The sequence below is a fragment of the Centroberyx affinis genome, unplaced genomic scaffold (genome assembly GCF_046629955.1).
Source record: "Centroberyx affinis isolate AG114_WGS23_722 - 3 ecotype Tasmania unplaced genomic scaffold, CSIRO-AGI_Caff_v1 ptg001094l_1, whole genome shotgun sequence".
Lineage (NCBI taxonomy): Eukaryota > Metazoa > Chordata > Actinopteri > Beryciformes > Berycidae > Centroberyx > Centroberyx affinis.
The window spans coordinates 185,000-207,720 of record NW_027279639.1 but is presented as its reverse complement, the minus strand read 5'-3'; the positions used below and the strand labels follow the sequence as shown (position 1 = coordinate 207,720).

Below are 22,721 nucleotides of genomic sequence, written 5' to 3'. Positions count from 1 at the left end.
GCAATCCGGGTGTGTGTGTGTGTGTGTGTGTGTATGTATGAGTGTGTGTGTGTGTGCGTGTGTGTGTCTCTGCACATGATGTGTTTGTTTACCACAGGATTATTCTAGCTGTGTAGAGGTAAAGTTAGGTTTTTTTTTCTGTTGCTGTCAGTGTGTGTGAATGTATTTGTCATACAGTCAGGATGACTGACTTCGTAGTCTGCAGTGTTGACACTAATCTAATTCCCACTATCCATTTCTCTCCACTCTTCCCCTGTTTCTGTCCCTCTCTCTCTCTCTCTCTCTCTCTCTCTCTCTCTCTCTCTCTCTCTCTCTCTCTCTCTCTCAGACTTTCACAGCTTGGTGTAACTCCCACTTGAGGAAGGCTGGCACACAGATTGAGAACATTGAGGAGGATTTCAGAAATGGCCTCAAACTCATGCTGCTGCTGGAGGTCATATCAGGTGGATCTCATTAACACGCACACGCACACACACACACACATGCACACGCACACACACACGCGCACACACACTCTTTACTGAAAAATTATGGACTAATATAATAATAATAATCTTTATTTATATAGCACTTTTCAAAACAGTTACAATGTGCTTCACAACCAAAATAAAGTTAGAACATGCTTCACAATCAAGAGAGATAAAAGACAAAGGATGGATCAATAGATCAGTGAGGTTATAATGATAAGAAGAAGAATAAAAACAATAAATAAACAAAAGGTAAGGTAAATAGAGCCAGCCATAGGGATATAGGGGAACAGGCAAGGCAACATGAATGAAAAATGTACAAAATGTACATTATGCATGCATGGTGTAGTGGAGTTTAGAAAACTCTTGATGTAAAACTTTGGTCTTTACTGATTTACTTCTTCTACAGTAGTGAACAGACTCATACAAATGTATTAATTCATACACTTGAAGGATCATCTTACTTTAAATCTATCTTTGTTGACCGATGCATAACATGATCGCTCAAATGCTGAAGACGTAACGAGACAAGAAGTTAGTATTAAGTTAATATTGCTGAAAATCCCTGATGTGAACCTAAAGGTGTGTCTGCTCTGCAGGTGAGAGGCTGCCCAAACCCGACAAAGGCAAGATGCGTTTCCACAAGATCGCCAACGTGAATAAAGCCCTGGACTTCATCTGCAGCAAGGGAGTCAAGCTGGTGTCTATTGGTGCTGAGGGTGAGCATCCAGGAGTAACATCACTTTTCCTTCTTTCTCTTTTTCTCCCTACCGATTTTCTTCTCTTTAGATAATTAAACCTACTTGGAGCACCATATAGCTGCAGTTTATTGCGTCAGGACAATTCCTATTGTGTCAGATAAGTAACATAAAACTATCCTGTTGTAGAAAACTGACTTCCAAACACTCAAAACGTTCTGAGACTCATTTCATTTTCCGATGTTGCAAACATAACCCACCTGGAACCAAGCAGCTTTAAAACAGACACTATTACTTATTTACAAATACCATTTAACCCAGTTCTGTTTTTAACTTATTCTAATTCACTTTGTATGTTTGTCACTTCTGCTATCCTGAATCAAATGACTGTTAAAGGTACTGTTTCTGTTATTTTATTTATGTGCATAAGAAGGCAGTGGAAAAATCGGTTCCCAATGGGTCAGAGAACATAAAGTAGAAAAGCTAGGAAACTGTATAATGCACAAAACAACTAGTTTATTTTCTATAAATAGTGCTGAAAAACACAAGCACTTCAAAGCAATAAATGAGCACAAATATAGCTATTCAGAGGTAAGTAAACTACTTGTTTTGTACAGAAAGTTTCCCACTTTTTCTACTTTATTTCATTTACGTTTAAGTTTGATTGTGTTTTTGGTAGACAAGACAAGTGATTGCCTTGAGGTGTTAGCTAATAGACATCCTTAACAGAATAAAATAAAGCATATTATTATTTGTAGTAGTAGCAGTAGCATTAGTATTAATATTATTAGTACTAATAGCATTATTAGAGATTAGATTAGATGAAAATATATTGATCCCTGTCATCGCAGCAGCAGAAAATTGGATATAGATAGAATGAGACAAATACTGAGTACTGAAGATGATAAAAATATGAATAATCACAGTGATAAAAACCAAACTGGAACAGGCTTTCGAGGGTGAAAGCGGCGATGGGCACGTCTCCAGCCGCCAGACGCTCGGAGGTGAAAGTGTCGGGGAAACGGTTCAGATGCAGGTGGGTCAGGACAGACGGGCTGAGAGGGTTTTGCTCCGGCTCCGCTCACATTGCCGCACTTCAATAGCAGGCGGCGAATCTCTCTAGGACTTCAATTCAACTCGCTTTGATGGCGGTCGAGACCCTTTTTGAGGTTTCAGGCGGCGTGTGAAATTCAATTTATTCCAACAGCAGAGTGATTCAGACCTCGCACACTTCAGCTTGTTTCAATAGCAGGTTCAGTTCTCTCGCCGCACTTCTAGGCCTTGTACAACTTCCTGCCTTCAGTCTTTGTGTGCGTTGTCTGTTGCCATGATTACTGATGGGTGTGTGTGTGTGTGTGCGTTGTTTTTGCAGAAATTGTTGACGGTAACGTGAAGATGACCCTGGGTATGATCTGGACCATCATCCTCCGCTTCGCCATCCAGGACATCTCCGTTGAAGGTGTGTGTGTGTGTGTGTGTTTATCTCTTACATTCGACAGGTTGCTGACACTCTTATCCAAGACTAAAAGTAATGTACGTGTGTGTGTGTGTGTGAGAAAGGAAAATGCGTGGGCATGTCAGATTTTATTTGTATAGTAGCTTTTCAAAAACAATTTAGAAAATGCTTTACAAAGCATAAAAAGACAGTAAAAACAAGAGATTACATTCGTCAATAATGAATAAAAGTCTTATAAGAGTCTTATTACAGAAAGCAATTCAATAAAAATGGGCTTTAAGAAGAGATTTAACAAACTGCCTGGCGATAATGACTTTATCTTTAAATCTCTTTATTGGTGAAAACAGCACTAATACAATTCAATTCACAGTTGCTGACAATGTTATCACCACTTTTCTTTTAAATCCCTCACCTTCACACCCGTACATATATCAGCCAAAACAAAAGAAGAAGAAAAAATGCTAGAAAAGACAGGGAAATCAATAAATAAGGAAGCATCTGTTCACACACACACAAACACACACATTGTATATCTTGATGTAGCAGAAATATAGTAAATTTCACACTTGGGGGGGGACCAACAGTACAAATGCCACAGAATACACATAAGGCATTGTAAACACATTCAAATTATACACACCTCGGTTATTTAGATGTACAGTTACACACGTGAAACACTCATCAGCAAACACACACACACACACACACATCCTGCTCTCAGGTCAGTAAGCTTTCACTGAGGCCTATTGTGTGATTTATTGCAATATATAATAAATCATATGCTGCGATTCCTCTCGTCTAACACATTTCCCTGAACTTTCTGTCATTTTATTCGCCCTTTACATAATCAGACAAGTTGATTAATTATGAATTCTTGCTTCACAAAGACCCGGTCCCCCCCCCCCTCCCCCCCCCCTTCTCACTCCTCCACCTCTCACACTAAACTCTGCCGGATCGTTGACCTTCTCTCATCCTCTTTAACTCTCCTTTTATTGCCTCCTCTCTCTCCACTATCTTCTCCCGTCATGCAGCTTTTCATCACAGCCTTCCTCCTTCTCACCTCTCATACCTGCCTTCCCTCTGAAGGAAATCATTTCATATATATGACAATATCTGGTAAAAAAAAAAAAAAAGGAAAGTCACATGTTAAATACTCAAACTTATCTCATTTTGTGAGAGATTTTAATTAGTATTTGCTTTTTATGATTAAGTTAGACCGAATAGATCGTTAGACAGAATTGTGTGTCACGATAACTCAATATCATTATTTCACCTTGATATGATTCTATTGAAAGACGATGAACAATAATATTCAATTATTTCAATCACTGGCCACACTGGCAGGTGGATCCAAGAGCTCACTAGTTTACTTTTCACCAACCATACAGGTAGAAAAGAGGGATGCACCGATATATCAACTATCAGTATCAGTCCAATATTACTTTTACTGCCGATATTTAGCCGATTGTGGAATTGGCATTTCTGTGACCTTTTTTTTTCTAGGAGTGTGTCACTTAATACAACTGTTAAATTAGCAGCAGAACAAAACTAACATGCTTTTTTTGGTTTAAAACCATTTAATTATCTTAAAAGCTTAACCTGTTTTTGCACCTGCATTTGTGCTAAGATTCTTACAAAATTGCATATCCATATTGGTCGATATGGGCGGGAAAATATCGTTATCGGCCTCAAAAAAACACTATCAGTGCATCCTTAAGTAGAAATTATTCTGAAAATGATGGTTGCATACCTAGAGCAGACAGATTTAAAGGCCACAGCCAGAACTTTTCGTCATTTCGGATATCTGATCTTAATTTCCCCACGTAATCCTCACTTCCCTCTCAACCTTTACCTTCTCTCTTAAGACTGCTTTCCATTTTATATCAATTCCTCACCATTTCCCTCCTTATTCCTCTGAACTTTCGCCCCCCTTTCCTCCCAGTCAAACCTCTCTCTCTTAATCTTCTCCACCTCTCTCTCCCTCTCCCTCCGTTATCGTCTTCTTGCCAGGCCGCCGTCCCCAAATAGAAAAGAACCCGCCTGCCTTCCTGTTTAAATAAAGTTTTGTGATATTTCTCTCGTCCCTCTCTCTGCCTCCTCCAGAGACGTCTGCTAAGGAGGGCCTGCTGCTGTGGTGCCAGAGGAAGACCGCCCCCTACAGGAACGTCAATGTGCAGAACTTCCACATCAGGTGCGTCCGCAACGCCACCGACTGCGGTCCTTTTCCTCTTTTTTTTTTTTTTTCCTTTTTCCTCTAATCTAATGTTTATTTTTTTCTTCTCTTTTCCCCCAATCTGTTGCTGTCTTTGTCCCTTGCTCCCTCCCTCCCACCCCTCTGCTCTCTTTTCCTTCTACCTTTCCCATCTCCCTCCTCCTTTGTTTTTCCCTCGCTCTTCTCCTTACTCTCACTGCTCATCTGCTCCTCCGTTCGCCGCCTACCTCCACCCTTTTTTCGGTCCACCCTCTCCTCTTCCCTCCCCATCTCTCCTCTCCTCTCCTCCCCCCCTCCCCTTTCCTCTCCTCCCTCTCCTCTCCTTTCCCCCCTCCCCTTTCCTCTCCCCCCTCTCCTCTCCTCCCCCCCTCCTCTCCTCCCTGTCCTCTCCCCCCCTCTCCTCTCCTCTTCTCTCCCCATCTCTCCTCCCCCCCCCCCCTCCTCTCCTTTCCCCCCCTCCTCTTCCCTCCCCATCTCTCCTCTCCTCCCTTTCCTCTCCTCCCCTCTCCCCCCCTCCCCTCTCCTCTTCCCTCCCCATCTCTCCTCTCCTCCCTCTCCTCTTCCCTCCCCATCTCTCCTCTCCTCTCCTCCCCTCTCCTCTCCTCTCTCCTCTCCTCTGGTTGGATGACTCAGTTGGAAGGACGGCCTGGCTCTGTGCGCCCTCATCCACAGACACAGACCCGACCTCATTGACTACTCCAAACTGAGAAAGGTGCCCTGTTCTTCCTCTTCTTCCTCTGCCTCATTTTCTGTCTCCACATTGAAATCAGGATCGGTACTCGTCCTCAGCCTGATGATCCTTTCTGCTGTCTTATCTTTCCATAATACCTCTTATTTCATGGCTGTTTCTCCGCCTTTCATGCAACATTCTGTGAAAATACTTAAATACTCTGTACTTTAAAGTGTTTCTCTGCAAGATATGCAGTGTAGTATTTCACAACAGAGGATTAAGTGTCCTAAATCCTAAACGTCCAAATTCAACATTGTTGGATTACAGCTGCAGATAGATAATAATTTGTGCCACTATTCTTACTGCCGCTATATTTAAATTTGACCGTTTTCATGGTAACAAAATATTTTTTTATTTGCATGCTGAGGAAGGCTTGACAGCCGAAACGTCCGTGCCAACAAAGAAAGAAAAACAAAATAAGAAGAAACAGAGTGAGGGCTATCTTTGTTTATTTCATGACAAAACAAAATATAGAAAAAATCTAAGTATTCTGTGTTTGGAGAAGCATCTGAATCAGTATTTAGTCCATCTCCATTGAAGCCCATACTAAGGCCTTTGGTTTCGGGTTAGCAGCTCTTTAAGTTAGGAGGAGGCAGGTTTGCAGATTTTACAGACCGACACCTGAAGCTGTTAAGTAAAATATATAGTAAGTAAAATATCCTCACCTCCATCTTATCAGCCGATATCTGAATCTTATTGAGAGGACAAAAGCGGCAAACCAATATATCGGTCTGACCCGAATAGTAAGACAAACTTTAAAAAAGCTAGTTGCCAGGTTGTGCCATTACCCCCCTTTTGTACCTAGGACTACTCCAGCCTCAGAATGTTTCTTCTCAAGTACAGTAGTTTTAACGATTTTTTGTTGTGGATCGTGACACTTGCTTGGTATAATGATGATATCTGGTCAGGTTGGTGTCATATGGTAAAATGCGGTTGTCGTGTCTGTCTGCAGGATGACCCCATCGGTAACCTGAACACCGCCTTCGAGGTGGCTGAGAAGTTCCTGGACATCCCCAAGATGCTCGACGCTGAAGGTGAGGCGGTGGAGACCGGTTTCTTCCTGTTGATTTAAAGACACTGAAAAGACAGCAGAGCCCGAACCTCTCCTCTTTGTCTTTGTCTGGCATCAGTCCAGAAACACACTGAAAGCATTTTAAAAGCATCTAATTAAAAGCATCTATCGAAGCATGGATGATCCTGACCTTAAAAACAGAACTATTTTGTAAGCAAAGGTCCTAAGATGACTCATAACTTTAACAGCATGCCAGCAGTCATTTTGTACGAGACATTTTCTTTTCAAACGATAGAATGAAAGTCCTCATGTTAAAAACATCAAAACACAGGAGGAGAAACTGATGCAGTGTGTATCTGAGACTTTTGTGTATATGGACTTTCATGTGAAGACATTTTTTTTCTGAATACTGTGCGATGTTGACGGTGTTTCTCCCCTCAGATATTGTGAACACTCCCAAGCCTGACGAGAAGGCCATCATGACCTACGTGTCCTGCTTCTACCACGCCTTCGCCGGCGCTGAGCAGGTCAGACGCTGCCTCATGATTGGCTGTTAGACTGATCGAAAATAAACAATGTAGTAATTGGCTGATTGATTCATTTATATGGTCCTGTATAGTAATAATAACAACAATAACCTTTATTTGCATAGCACCTTTCATACACAACATGCAGCAATAGAAGGCAGATAAAAAAAACAGATAAAAAGATACAATTTATATAAAAGAACAAGCAAAATGCAAATTAAAAGAATCAAATGAAGTAAAAATACAAAGATAAAAGAACACAATCAATTTAAACAGTTAAAATGAAGGCTAATTAAAAGTTAAGGTGAAAAGGGTTTTGAAGGGTACTATATGGGTTTTTTGGTACTATAAGTTGCTTTGGATAAAATGTGTTAATATGTTATTACTTTTTAATTGATTGAAGCATCTGGCACAGAAAATACTGTCAATATGATTTAACAACAGTCCAGATGAATAAATATGACAGATGTCCGTATTATCTCTGTATTTATTCACAGATCGATTTCACTCCAGTACCTTCATAGTAAATGTATATGAATTGATTTCTCTCTCTCTCTCTCTCTCTCTCGCTCTCTCTCTCTCCCTCTCTCCCTCTCTCTCTCCGACAGGCCGAGACAGCTGCCAACCGTATCTGCAAGGTTCTGGCTGTCAACCAGGAGAACGAGAAACTGATGGAGGAGTACGAGAAGCTGGCCAGCGAGGTGAGAAACCGCTGCAGCCAAACACACTCCCACTCCCCCGGTCTGTCCCACACATCCTCCGCTGCACAAACACTCTCTGTTCCAAAAACTTACACAACAGGAACTCAGACTTTCTCTCACCTTATTGCTCCACACACTGATTTTTATACAACGGAGCTCTCTAATTACTAAAACAAGCAGCAAAGAACAGTATAGAAATGAAGACAATATAAACAAACGCACACGTGAGCACAGATGTACAGTGTATAAATGTTTATATATGACACTAGAAAGGCTAGTGGCATTTTGGGGGGTCTAATAGAAGGCCAGCCTTAGACAAATAGGAAAACAATTAATTAATTATTATATGCAATTATTTTAGTCCAAGAAAACATCAAAGATGTTTCGGTCTATAAGACATTCCTCGGTTTCCTTGGAATAAAGTAATTTTTGCAAGTTCAGGCAGTGAGCAGGACTTGTTTTCCTATTTGTAAATATAAGGTAAATATTAAGTATAACAACTGTTTCCTTGTGTGATTTTGATAATCGAACAACACTGATTTGCACAGAAAGCAGGTCTAGGAAAAGTAATGATTGATACATTTTGAAAGCGATTTTGCAATTCTAAAATTCTAAATATCCATTAATTGGCCATGGCTTGGCCATTATACTGTTAACAGAGAAATGAATGAAGACAAATCCTTCATTTTTGTTACCTCTTGAACACTTTGCCAACCTGTTCCAGTCATCCTGACCTCTACTGTAAAAACACTTTTCATAGCAGAACTAATACTAAAGGCTTTTACAGACACAAGGTTGTGCTGTTAGTGGAAAGAGGAAATGATGCAACTCTGTTACAGGACAGAAGTGCAAACACATACAGAATATAAACATTAACATACACTACCAGTCAAAAGTTTGGACGCACCTGATTGACTGTACTATGTTTTTCATTCTCTTAAAGCCATTCTGATCTAAAGGCTTCTGCTTTAATGCTTGAAATGTGTTTCTTAGACAAATATAAATAGTGAAGTTGATCCTATGTATGAATTTCTTTCCAAAGCCTTTGCCTTTCCATCAAGGCAAAGGGCGGCTACTTTAAAGAATCTAAAATATAAGATAGTTTTGATTTAACACTTTTTTGATCACTGCATAATTCAGTTTGTGTTATTTCATAGTTTTGATGTATTTACTGTTATTCTAAAATGTGAAAAATAAAGAAAAATGTGTGTCCAAACTTTTGACGGGTAGCGTATATACTGTAATACAAAAATGACCGAACCGCTCCTTTATGTACCTGACTTATCTTCACCCCCCCCCACCCTCTGTAGCTGCTGGAGTGGATCCGCCGCACCATCCCCTGGCTGGAGAACCGCGCGGCGGAGCAGACCATGCGCGCCATGCAGCAGAAGCTGGAGGATTTCCGCGACTACCGCCGCGTCCACAAGCCGCCCCGCGTCCAGGAGAAATGCCAGCTGGAGATCAACTTCAACACCCTGCAGACCAAGCTGAGGCTCAGCAACAGGCCCGCCTTCATGCCCTCCGAGGGCAAGATGGTGTCGGTGAGCAGGATTTTCACTTTGTTTGGGTGCATATAAAATGATAAAACACAAGGTGGAAAGGTTGGTGTTTATGCAGGTGAAATGGGAGGAAGAATACACAAGAGATGATAAAAATTGGATGGAAAACATGTTAGAAACACAGAGGCTGGGGTCAATTCACTTTAAAGTCCATTGAAATGTAAATAGAAACCACATTTCATTTGCTAATGATAGAGCATTCATTCTCAGTTATTTCTCAGTGAGTTGGACAACATTCTCATGGCAGACATTTTGATGAAAAACCTGCTGCCTGAATTGATCGAATTGAAAGAAAATTGTCCCCAACCCTGACACACACACACTGTCTCTCTCTCTCTCTCTCTCTCTCTCTCTCTCTCTCTCTCTCTCTCTCACACACACACACACACACACACAGATGCACATGCCCATCTCACACACTCACCATTTCAGACAGTGGGAAACACCATGATGGCACCAGCAGTACCCAGTGGGTGGAGTATTCCCCACAGAACATTACAATAAGTGCAATTTAAAGTTTAGATAATCACAAGAAAGTATTTGAAAGTCATTTAAGTATACTTTCTTGTGACTGAAAACACACCTGAACAGTCTGAACAGTCCTGATACAGTAAACCCCACCCATCCGGCACTCCAAACAGGTTAAAACAAACACTAAAAGTTATTCATCTGTACCCACAAATCACTTCACGTCAGCATTGAGCAAACCTCAGAATGATCAATTCTCCCAAACAGCTGCCTAATAAAACACCCACAAAGCAGGTTAAAATCCGCTGTGACTGTAATGACACCCCCCTCTCCCCCCTCTCTCCCCCCTCCAGGACATTGCCAACGCATGGAAGGGTCTGGAGCAGGTGGAGAAGGGCTACGAGGAGTGGCTGCTGACCGAGATCCGCCGCCTGGAGAGACTGGATCACCTGGCAGAGAAGTTCAAGCAGAAGTGCTCCCTGCATGAGAACTGGACCTCAGGTAGGGAGGGGGGAGGGGGAGAGGGAGGGGGAAGGGGGGGGGGGGGTCTTCACATAGAACACCAAGTCAAGCCCAAGTCAAGTCCAAGTCATTAATGTCAAGTCTCAAGTCTAAATGTAGAACAAGTCAAGTCAGAACAAATCAAGAGTCCAGTATCAATTTAATATCTTAAAGAAAACTAAATATCTAGGACTTTTCAATGCAATATGGTTTTAATAGGATAAAAACTTGGTAAGAGCATCATGAGTTTGATTTATATAATCAGTTTCAACTTACAATAAATTCAATCATTCCATACAAATTCAGAAAACAGAATTTAAATTCAGTCGTCTGCTGGAACAAATCTCATCACTTTCAATCTGAGTCATTTACACAAACACAAGATCTTTTGTCAAGACTTTAGAAACCTGTTCAAGTCATCAGAGTACAAGTCAGAGTCAAGTCCCAAGTCACCAGAACCCAAGTCAAGTCAAGTCTCAAGTCTTCTCTTCATGCGTCAAGTCTCAAGCAAGTCATGTGATATGTGGATTTCCTCCCACAGTCTAAAAACATGCAGGTGGATTGGATTGAATGAGAGCGTCAATAATAGTCTGTCTATCTGTGTTTGCCCTGTGATGGCTGCCCCAGTGCATGCTGGGATAGGCTCCAGCCCGCCGTGACCCTGAAACGCAGATAGTGGGTAAAGAAAAATAAATATTGTGAAAGAAAGATTAAAGAACAAAAAGCCTACAGGCGAAACGTTGTCTTTTCAGTTTGGAAAGCTGTATATTTTTTATTTTAAAATGTGTAAAATAAATCAATCAAAGATATATTTTTGAGAGTGATATCTTTTTGAGTGATTTCCCTTTTTCTTTTGTTCTTGAAGGAAAGATTAAAGAAACGGATATTGGAGGGTTTTCTGGTTTAAAATCTGGACTTTGACCTTTGCAGCCTGTCGCTCCCTCGTCTCTCCTCCATCTTTACTGCCTCTCTCCGCTCTACATTGTCTAATAAGGAACAAAATGCCATAAAAAATAATCATAAAAGGAAATAATTGATAAAATCACGATCATAAAATTATATAGGGGGATAAAATTCTATTGAGTGATTTATGGAGATGTTAAATAGATATTAAAACGCTATAGCGAGTCAGAGAAAGGGAGGAAGACAAAAGATCAGAGGAGGACAGACTGAAACGAGAGCCATGTAAAGTTGGAAGCTCATAACCTTTTTTTTTCTTTTATATTTTGAAAATTACATATTACGACTATCTTAACCAAAAATATCTTGATACACAATATTATCACAATAATTATTAATAGGATGAAAATCTTAAAAACAGCACTAATGTAATGTAACACTTTAATGTAAGAGTGTAGAACAGACAGTATGTCAAATATTTATGTAAAATATTTGACATTTTTCTTAAAAAAATAAATTATAAAATGCAGGTTTAGCTTATAAAAATAGTAATCAATAATAATCAAATAATAAATGTAAATATTTAGTTTTTCAGAATATAGAACATACAAACTTAACATAACACAAAAAAAACAAACAAAAACAAGGTAGAGACATTTAGACCAATTTCATGATTTCAATTCCAATTTATATCTGTATTTATACCTTTCCATTGCACTGTGAGAAGTATCCGTCAAAATGCTCCCACTCCACATCAAGCTGACCTGTGTGTGTGTGTGTGTGTGTGTGTTCCAGGTAAGGAGGAGCTGCTGTCCCAGAAGGACTATGAGTCGGCCTCCCTGATGGAGATCAGGGCCCTGATGAGGAAGCACGAGGCCTTCGAGAGCGACCTGGCCGCCCACCAGGACAGAGTGGAGCAGATCGCCGCCATCGCCCAGGAGCTCAAGTGAGGAGGGGGAGAGGAAGGGAGAGGGAGGAGGGAGGGAGGGGACTGATGGTGAAACTGAAAGAAAGAGAGAAGGAAGGGTTGAGGAGCAGCAGAGGGAAAACCGGCACAAACTCATCTTATAAACCCGCCTGTTTATGTGTGAAATAGAGTTTACCTTCATTTTTAAGATGATGTCATAGTTTACCCACCCAGCATTACATCACTGGTAGAGATGGGACGATCGCTATTACTATACACTACCAGTCAAAAGTTTGGACACACGCATTTTTCTTCATTTTTACTATTTTCCACAGTTTAGAATAATAGTAAAGACATCAAAACTATGAAATAACACAGATGGAATTATGCAGTGACCAAAAAAGTGTTAAACAAATCAAAACTATCTTATATTTTAGATTCTTTGAAGTAGCCGCCCTTTGCCTTGATGGAAAGGCAAAGGCTTTGGAAAGAAATTCATACATAGGATCAACTTCACTATTTATATTTGTCTAAGAAACAGATTTCACGCATTAAAGCATAAGCATTTGGATCACAATGGCTTTAAGAGAAGGAAAACACAGTACATTCAATCAGGTGTGTCCAAACTTTTGACTGGTCGTGTATATTGCGGTAAAAACACAATAACAGTTATGACACCACCCCTAATTTTTAGTCTCATCTGTCATCATTGATGTTTTACTTTCCCCAAAAGGGGGAGTGCTCTAATAAATTGTTATATTCACTTTATTTGAGACACATTTGACTTTATTTCAGATGCTGTTATTTGGATTTTTATTCGTGTTGTTTAAGATTACCCTTACGGTTTTTATAAGCTAAACTAGCATTTTAGAATTTTGTTTTTTTAAGAAAAATTGTATATTTTTCATAAATATTGTATGTAGACTGTATGTTCTACAGTCTTACATTAAACTCATTATATCGAAATAATTTTGGTTGTAATAATCTTAATATGTAATTTTCATAAATCACTGGTAAGGAGCGATAGAGGATAGGAGCGTAGAGAGAAGGGAGTTCAGTAATGGAAGGATGGAAGGAGAGAAGGATGGAAGGAGAGATGAGGAGAAAGAAAGGGGGAAAAAAGGAAGAGGAGAGAGATTATGTCAGACTTCAGTTGAGATGAAGGGAGGAAGGGACCTGGAGGCTGATGGGGAAACTGTAGGAGGGACAAGAGTGGAGCGAGGGAGCGATTGAAGTGCGGTGGCGGCGGCAGAGACGTGACACGGATGTGATTAAAGTGAAGAACAAAAGACAGCAACAGATGAGTGAAAAGCATGTTAATGAGAGGGATGAGGAGATGAAAGGACGGCTCATAAAGGAGCAGAAACCTCTGATCTTGCTAATCTTCATTCCTCACCACTCCCGAGGGTTTTTTTATTCCACATGAGCAGATACTGACGGTTTTGATTTCCTGGATACTACATACAATATAATATCAAGCGTTTCATTCCAAAATTCAAAAACATAGATGACTTCATCCTCAAAAGCATAACTATTTTGTAAGTAAAGGTCTTTAGATGATTTGTAAACTTAATAGCGGTTGGGTAGCAACAGGATACTTACGTAACAGCGTTATGAATGTTAAATACAAAAAAAGTAACTATTTGTTACGTTACCTTAAAAAATAATGCATTCTGACTGTAGATACATTATGAAAAATAAGGGAATAAAATGAAAGTGAGAAACTCCATTTAAATAGTCTTTATAAAATGTGGCACAGAAAAAAAAATTGTTTGTTTGTAAACCTAAAAATACATTTCCATACACAAATCTTTCACTTTTTCTTATCTGACCCAGTATTTTAAGTATCTGAAAGTAACTGAAAGTAATCAGAATACATTACTGAGTTTGGGTAATCCCTTGCATTACATTACTGGTTTAAATTTAACGCGGTAACTAGTAATCATAAAGGAATACATTTTTAAAATAGTAATGCAATGTAACACTTTTAATAGTAATAATAGTGAACCTTAATGTGTTTTACATTCATGCCAGTATTTCTTTCAAATGGTAAATAACTCATTTTTGGAAAGGAACTCTCCTCAGATTTTAATATCGGTGGAAATTTGATATCATCTGACGTTAGATTTCTATGCTCATGAGTATAGATTACTAACAGTGTTGTGTGTGTGTGTGTGTGTGTGTGTGTGTGTGTGTGTGTGTGTGTGTGTGTGTGTGTGTGTGTGTGTGTGTGTCCCCTCTCCTCCTCCCCCCTCCTCCCAGTGAGCTGGACTACCATGATGCTGCCACAGTGAACGGCCGCTGCCAGGGCATCTGTGACCAGTGGGACAACCTGGGCACCCTGACTCAGAAGAGGAGGGACTCACTGGAGGTACGTCCTGCAACACACACTTATGAACTATTAGTAACGAACAAAACAAAAATATGACAGTACAGTAGTTAGATTTTTTTTATGCTATTGCTCTTTCATGACTTTGGAGCTGTAAAATTCCACTTGATTTTTTGGTCAAAACTGAATTATTCCTATAAAATTGCTCCAGTAACACTTCTTAACTAGAGGGTGGAGTTAGATTTTTGAACTAACTCCTGTGTCCCCCCCACCCCACCCAGCGTGTGGAGAAGCTGTGGGAGACCATCGACCAGCTGTACCTGGAGTTCGCCAAGAGAGCGGCGCCCTTCAACAACTGGATGGACGGAGCCATGGAGGACCTGCAGGACATGTTCATCGTCCACAGCATCGAGGAGATCCAGGTACACACACTGCCCAGGCATCAACACACACAGGGTGTCATATCATCATATATATATATCAAGTATCATGTATCAAAAACTTTTTCCTGGGGTCATGGTACATTTCAAATAAGAGTTAAGATAAGATACATTCAGAATCACAAATAGTTTTATTTTATTTCAGTAAATTTGCACATGCAGACATGGAATTCGACTTGATGGGCTGCTCAAGATTATAAAAACTTTGTATGTAAAACATTTAAAAAGTAGAAATTAGGGAATTAGGTGTCTCTTTAAGGTAGTGTAAGTAAAGTAGTATATAAAATGTATGTAAGTATAAAAATTACTATATAACAAGATTAAAAATTGAAATTTAAGAAACTGGACTCTTATCTATACAGTATGCACACATGGTTCTTTGTTGGATCCTCATAGATTCCACTGATGGGAAGCTATGGAAGTCAGTAATAGAGAGAAAATAAAGAATAACTTAAAATATATACAGTTCTAGATAATATTGCACTGGGTTCCAGAGTATAAATGGGTTTAATTATTATAGTGCTTGAAACATAACACAACAGCGCAAGTCTAGTTCATGCATCAGAACTGGGAATTAAAATATTGAAATAATAACAGTAGCAGTGTAAGTAAATACAGCTCGTCCGTCTTCCTCATCTACTCTTCCTCCGTTCTTCTTCTGCCCTCCAGAGTCTGATCACAGCTCACGACCAGTTCAAGGCCACTCTGCCCGAAGCCGACAAGGAGCGCATGGCCACCATGGGCATCCAGAACGAGATCCTGAAGATCGCCCAGACCTACGGCATCAAGCTGTCCGGAATCAACCCCTACACCAACCTCAGCCCCCAGGACATCAGCAACAAGTGGGACGCTGTGAGTCCAACCAAACGCACCCAGAACCACAATTTGGGATTCAGTTTTTTTTTTCTAGTTTTGCGGCAAGTCGATGTTGTGTGAACTGGAAGTGTCAGCCTGACCCGCAGTCTGTCCGCTGCATTTGGTCATCTGGCTAATAATAAGCACATACATAGCGACGGGTCAGAAATAGTGCTGTATATTTAGGCTGGAGTGTCACTTCATCCCTCTAGCTACAAGCTCTCAGGGGAAATCAAAATAACTTGTCAGTGCAGCGTCAGTTTGACACACATCTGACCATCTGGGCTGTTTCCTCCAGAATAAAAACAAGCAGATTTATGTTTCTGTGGATGGAAACCAGGAAACAACTAGTTATCACTGGAAGAGCTGACAATAGACACAATGCTGATACTTGACTTTTTATCAAGTGACTATAATGTGTCACTAAAAATCTGATACTCACAATAGTGAGAAAAGTACAGTACATCTGTAGATATTCAGTAACTGGGTTAGGGTTAATCTTAGTGTTGAGGTTAGGGTTACATTGTCTGTAGATGCAGCAAATAAGTAAGAGGCACTTTGCTGAACATCTACTTTTGTCACCTGATAGTTGCGAATCAACACTGGACTGTGCAAATAAAGTGTTAAAGCGTTAAAGAAAAATTAACTCATGTTCTGTTACCTGGGTTATACAGGGGTTGCATAAAATAACAGTCAAGTATGTCTTTGAGTCTAGCTGGTTAGAAGATCACAACTAAATTTACTGCTGTTGAAATTAGGGCTGAAACTAACAATTTTCATTGATTTCACTGATTAATCTGTGGGCTTTTTTTTTTAGATTAATTTTTTAATTGTTTAGTCTATAAAATGTCAGAAATAATGACAAATGCCCATCACAAGTTACCAGAGCCCAAAGTGATTCTTAAAATGCTTTTGTAATGATATGAAACGGAGAAAAGCAGCAAATCTTAGCATCTGTAAAGCTGTAACCAAATGTTTGGTATTTTTACTTGACTGAAACGATTAATCAATTATCAAAACTATTATCGATTAATTTTCTGTCAGTCGACTAATCGTTTCAACACTAACTGAAATTAGTTGAATTCCTCCTTCTCGACTCCTGACTCCCTGTGTGTGATGTGCCTCCTCCCTCCTGCAGGTGAAGCACCTTGTGCCCCTCAGAGACCAAATGCTCCAGGAGGAGGTGGCCAGACAGCAGGCCAACGAGAGGCTGAGACGCCAGTTTGCTGCCCAGGCCAACATCATTGGACCCTGGATTCAAACCAAGATGGAGGTACAGTGTGTCTGTAACGCCGCACCACACCAGCAGTGATAGACATGGAAACTGCCAATGTGCTTGTGTGAGGTGCTGCAGTGCGATGTGAGGAGAGCAGCACCACTGATCGCCAGACTCTGTTCAGAGTCAGAACCAGAAACTATTTAATCGGCAGATATAAGAAATGTAACAGTAATTTGTCCTGGTGACGCTGGTACGTGAATACACTGACAACTGGAGTTTCACAATAAGATGATGATGATACTTTAGTGAAAAGGCAAATTAAATTGTTGCAGCAGCAGCAAAAGTAATAGGATTCAGGAAGGAAAAAGAAAATAGAAACACACAAATATAATATAAAATAGGCAATAAAAACAGTAGAAATAACAACAATAAAAGCAATATACAATAAAATAAGATGTAAATGATTTTGGGATTGTGTAAACATATACTGCAATTTCTACACTTTGAGTTTGATTTGGGAACAGATTATTGGATTATTTACATAAGTAGTTGTTACTTACAGATGTTGCTAATGGTCTCAATTTCTTACTTAAAAACTGATTAACAGATGAAATATGAGCAGTACATACAAGTACATATAAATATACACACTTACACATGTATAAGGACAACAGGACTGCATATACAGCACAAAGGGACTGTAAGGTTTATGATAGACAGCAGACTATACATTCTACTAAACATACATAACAATCAACACTCACTAACTACATTTTAGGACTTCATTTTCATTCTGATGTCCTCTTTCTCTCCCTCCGTTCCTCCCCCTGCACCCCTGCAGGAGATCGGCCACGTGTCCGTGGACATCGCCGGCTCCCTGGAGGAACAGATGAACAACCTGAAGCAGTACGAGCAGAACATCATCAACTACAAATCCAACATCGACAAGCTGGAGGGAGACCACCAGCTCAGCCAGGAGTCCCTCATCTTCGACAACAAGCACACCAACTACACCATGGAGGTACGGCACACACACACACACACATTCACACATTCACACACTCAAACATCCCGGTTGACTCGCCTTACTTCCTCACCCCGCTCTCTTTCTTCTTCCATTCCTCACTCCCTTGCTTTAAGTGTGCATTACCTCCATAGTAGAGCTGGGCGATATATCGTAAAATATCGATATCGTGATATGAGACTCGATATCGACTGGGATTTTGATTATCGTAATATTGTGAAATAACTTCTTAAAGGCTGCGTTACAGTAAAGTGACACAATTTTCTGAACTTATCAGCCTGTTCTGGCTGAGTAAAATGAACAATGATCGGCTTTACCTGCTCATCATATGCACATTACTTATTACTGATTACACATTACTGATTACTAATGGACATTACTAATTTTCAAAAATGTTCTTGTGTGTAAATATCTCATGAAAGCACGAATACTCATCCACAAAATATTGTCACATTATCGATATCGAGGTATTCGTTCTAAAATATGTGATATGTGATATTTTAGACCTCTAGTTTTTTCACTAACCCTCCCTCCCTCTCTCTCCCTCCGTCACTGCAGCACATCCGCGTCGGCTGGGAACAGCTGCTCACCACCATCGCCAGAACCATCAACGAGGTGGAGAACCAGATCCTGACCCGCGACGCCAAGGGCATCAGCCAGGAGCAGCTCAACGAGTTCAGAGCCTCCTTCAACCACTTCGACAGGGTGAGGCGTTCACTGCACTCAAAAAAAAAAAAAAAAAAAGAATTCCTGACCATATGTGGCCTGGATCTTTTTCTTTTTTTTTTCCTTATTTGACAGGGACAGAGCATATTCATTAGCATTGTTGTAAATGCGGTGGGGTCAGCCAAAAGTTGGCTAACATTCAGCCGTACCCCTCGGCCAGATGGTAAAAATAAATACTAAACTTAGAAGCAAAGGTTAGAAAGACACAGAGGCATGCATAGAAAAACAGCACATCAACCAACAGCACATCAACCACAAGAAAGATCTGACCTTTTCACTGATGTGGAAAAAGATGGAATTGGGTATTCTTGGAGTCAGATATGCATGTCTCAAGTCTGATATTTGGCCATGACATGTCCTTTGTGTTTGCAAAGTTAGATTAGACAGTTTTAACCTTAAAAATGTAGTCAGAGTTAAGTAACGCAGCATGACTAAGGTGTTAAGGCTTTGTTTCTCATGGTCAAAGCAGCTATTCAAGCAAAGTTACAGTAGCTGAAATAAACCTTTCAGTATGTCTTTCAAGAAATGTTAAGGCATTCATCTGTTCATCATGCTAGCCCCAGTGATAAACTGAAATGTGAGCCTGATTCCTGTGATCAAAGGCCACACACCAGGGATTTCATCATACAGCATCAGATTATAATTGTTTATCTGTTCAATTGATCCAACAACGCTCTGTTTCCTTTGCAGAAGAGAAACGGCATGATGGACCCAGACGACTTCCGTGCCTGCCTCATCTCCATGGGTTACGATCTGGTAAATACAAACAATAAATTTACCCTCAGTGGACAAACGCTTCCTAATGTCAAGTTGAACCTCCTTTTGCATACTCCATGTCTTATTTCAAAGAGTGATGTTTAAAGACCAAGTCATTCAGTATTCACTATTCACTATTTTATTATTTAATCAATGACATACAATTACAGTGCATTGTTGTTCCATCAATGTAATATGTAACATTTGAAAAAAAAAACAGTGAAGCTAATAGGTCCTGTTCTGTGCTGCTGTCCTACAGGGTGAGGTGGAGTTTGCCCGCATCATGACCCTGGTGGACTCCAACAACACAGGTGTGGTGACCTTCCAGGCCTTCATCGACTTCATGACCCGCGAAACCGCCGAGACCGACACCGCAGAGCAGGTCATGGCCTCCTTCAAGATCCTGGCCTCCGACAAGGTAAGAAGATGACTAAACTACAGTATTGTCCTTCTGTGCGGCTGCTGCAGCAATTACCTGCCATTGTCCGTTACATATGGATTAAACAACATGATGATTTGGTTTGGTTGCATGCAACTGTAGGTTTGTCCCACACTTAAACGCTCATAGATCGATTGTTTCAGTAATTTATTCTCTTACTTAAGCATAATGCGAGTAATAATGATGTATTTTACCAATACACAGCATCTGATAGCATACACTACCAGTCAAAAATCTGGACACACCTGACTGAATGTACTATGTTTCTCATTATCTTAAAGCCATTTTGATCTAAAGGCTTATGCTTACATGCTTGAAATTTTGTTTCTTAGACAAATATAATTCTTCTACTTTAAAGAAGCTAAAATATAAGATAGTTTTGATTTGTTTAACACTTTTTTGGTCACTACATAATTCAATTTGTGTCATTTCATAGTTTCGATGTCTTTACTATTATTCTAAAATGTGGAAAATAGTCAAAATAAAGAAAAATACGTGTCCAAATACGTGTAGATATCAAGTGGGCAACTTCCCATTACAGGTGTTTGGTTGAATTAGAACATTTTCACACTAGAGATGAGTGAGCTAACTAGAGCATAAATCCATGAGAAAAGTCTAGTGAAGAGATATCACCATGCTAAATACTATAGTAATTCTGCTTTGCCATTTGCTTCGTAACTGAAATGCCTTGTGATGCCAAATGCCAAAGGCTCACTCAACACTGCCAATGGGTTTGAAGTTTTTGTTCCAAAACAGTAATGGTTGAGTCAGTGGTATTAATCACCAACCCTATCAACCCCTGCAGATATATGATGGTATTTGTGCTATGGGACGGTAAAAATCTTCCTTTAAATCACACCCTGTCTCCTCCCCTCCCCAGTCCTACATCACAGTGGACGAGCTGCGCAGGGAGCTGCCCCCGGAGCAGGCCGAGTACTGCATCAGCCGCATGACCAGGTACATCGGAGCCGACGGCCCCGCCGGCGCCCTGGACTACATCTCCTTCTCCAGCGCCCTCTACGGAGAGAGCGACTTATAAACAAAGCCCCTTCTCTTCCTCTCCTCCTCCTCCTCTTCCTCCTCCTCCTCTCCTCTCATCCCTTTGTCCCCAGCTCCCCCCTCTTTCTCCTATGTGGAGAGAGCGATTAAAACCCTTCCCCTCTCCCTCTATCCGCTTTGTTCTTATCATTATTTCTCTTTCAAATCTTATGTTCTTCCCTTATATTTATCCCTCTCCCGATCCTTCCCATCCCCCCCCTCCCCACCCTCCTCCTTCATCCCCAGATTCACTGCCCAGAGAGGTTGAGAGCGGCGGGCTTTGCTCAAATCTCAGAGAATCTCATTTCTGTTACATTGCCTTTGAAAACCAGGAATGTGTCAGGTATTGCACTGAACTTATGTGAGCAGCAGGCATGTATAACACACCTGCCTTTAAGAGAGATCAGACAGAAGGAGGTCAGGAGGGAGAACGGAAGAAGTCACGAAGAAAATCTTAAAGTCAATTTTGAGCAAAGCCTCCCGCTCTTCACCTCTCCTACCCTCAGATGACATATTTTTTGTAGAAGGGTAATTAAAGAAAAAAACATGAAAAAAAAAAAAAAAGCAGTTGGTTGGTCCGTTGGCTTGGTTGGTTGTGTATTTGTGCAGATGCATGCTATGTTTAAGTGTAGAAACGCTGTCTTTGTGAGCCGATGAGTTGTCGGCTCTTCCTTAATCCTGAAAAAAAAAAAAACCTCTGAACCTCCGAAGCGAGCGCGCCGCCGTCGTTGGGAGGCTGTTACACGTCAGTCGGTGTAGAGGAGGGAATCCCAGCAGGGCTTGAACCAGCAAATCAGGTGCTATGATGTTACAAAGCCAGTCTAACGCTACGAGTTCTCACTCTGACAGAACTACCACCGCACTGTGAAACCTGAATATTATGTTAGCACTAGTCAGTATCGGGAGATCTTAGGAAGCTTAGGATCAAACGGAAAGGGGGATGTGAGCGCCTAAACTTTATGCCTGTGAAGCACCTGCTGATAGGAGACCGAACACTGAATATTGAGATGAAGACGAACCCCCCCGCCCCCCCCCGACAGAGAGAGAGAGAGAGGGAGCGACCCAGAGCAAAGCATTGTGGTTAAATGAAATGTGGGGGGGGTAAAAAAAAAAAAAAACGAAGGAGAGGCCATGGCTGGATGGGGACTCGGGAACGAAGACAGAAGGACAAACTGGTACGGCCAGAAGGGGACGATCCCACGCGCCTCTCTCCTCTCTCTCCTCTCTCTCCTCCCTCCTTACAGTTAGGGAGGCGGCTCGGCTCATTTAAATCCCGTGATTTTGTGCGCAATGGAGGCGGGAGAGAGACAGAGAGAGGCGTCGACAGGGCATCAGGAAAGTTCTGCACGAAAATAGAAGAATCGGTACTGTACGTGGGACCATAGCAGGCCTATGTCAGCGAGTAAGCATATAGGGTTTTGGTCCCATTTTTAAAAGACAGGTCAGCCATGATATGAGACGCAGCAGTGCGAGTCGACTCCGCCCTAGTGCATGATGATGATTTTTTTTTTTTTTCTATCTCTCTCTCTCTCTCTATTCATCTGTGCTCCATTCTACTTCTCCTCCTCCTCCTCCCTCCCTCTTCCCCCAAAGTCACTCTGTGTCTGTCATCACCGATGCCACACAAGCTCACTTTCACACGAATCGGTTTCAAAGTTTAAAAACCACACCTTGGAATAAAAAAGGAAAATTATATTACTACGTGACAGTTGTTTGTGTTGTTTTTTTTTTTTTATTACCTTCAGTAGATAGAATTT

General features: G+C 40.8%; 1 protein-coding gene across 9 annotated transcripts in view; it reads left to right on the top strand.

Moving 5' to 3' along the window:
• Positions 1–22,684, top strand: part of actn3b (actinin alpha 3b) — a 49,944-nt gene extending 27,260 nt beyond the window's left edge. Inside the window, exons 2-21 of one of the 9 annotated variants that reach the window (XM_071523489.1) lie at positions 329–443; positions 1,067–1,186; positions 2,538–2,624; positions 4,725–4,812; positions 5,467–5,545; positions 6,516–6,597; positions 7,017–7,102; positions 7,711–7,803; positions 9,114–9,344; positions 10,184–10,331; positions 11,991–12,177; positions 14,401–14,509; positions 14,749–14,889; positions 15,577–15,759; positions 16,901–17,035; positions 17,823–18,002; positions 18,564–18,710; positions 19,422–19,500; positions 19,745–19,905; positions 20,807–22,684. In XM_071523489.1, the coding sequence (XP_071379590.1) occupies positions 329–443; positions 1,067–1,186; positions 2,538–2,624; positions 4,725–4,812; positions 5,467–5,545; positions 6,516–6,597; positions 7,017–7,102; positions 7,711–7,803; positions 9,114–9,344; positions 10,184–10,331; positions 11,991–12,177; positions 14,401–14,509; positions 14,749–14,889; positions 15,577–15,759; positions 16,901–17,035; positions 17,823–18,002; positions 18,564–18,710; positions 19,422–19,500; positions 19,745–19,905; positions 20,807–20,965 (2,610 nt within the window). In that variant the 3' untranslated portion in view covers positions 20,966–22,684. The remainder of the gene's footprint in view (positions 1–328; positions 444–1,066; positions 1,187–2,537; positions 2,625–4,724; positions 4,813–5,466; positions 5,546–6,515; positions 6,598–7,016; positions 7,103–7,710; positions 7,804–9,113; positions 9,345–10,183; positions 10,332–11,990; positions 12,178–14,400; positions 14,510–14,748; positions 14,890–15,576; positions 15,760–16,900; positions 17,036–17,822; positions 18,003–18,563; positions 18,711–19,421; positions 19,501–19,744; positions 19,906–20,806) is intronic. The other 8 variants (XM_071523491.1, XM_071523487.1, XM_071523496.1 and 5 more) reach the window with 8 other exon arrangements.
• Positions 22,685–22,721: the final 37 nt, after the last annotated feature.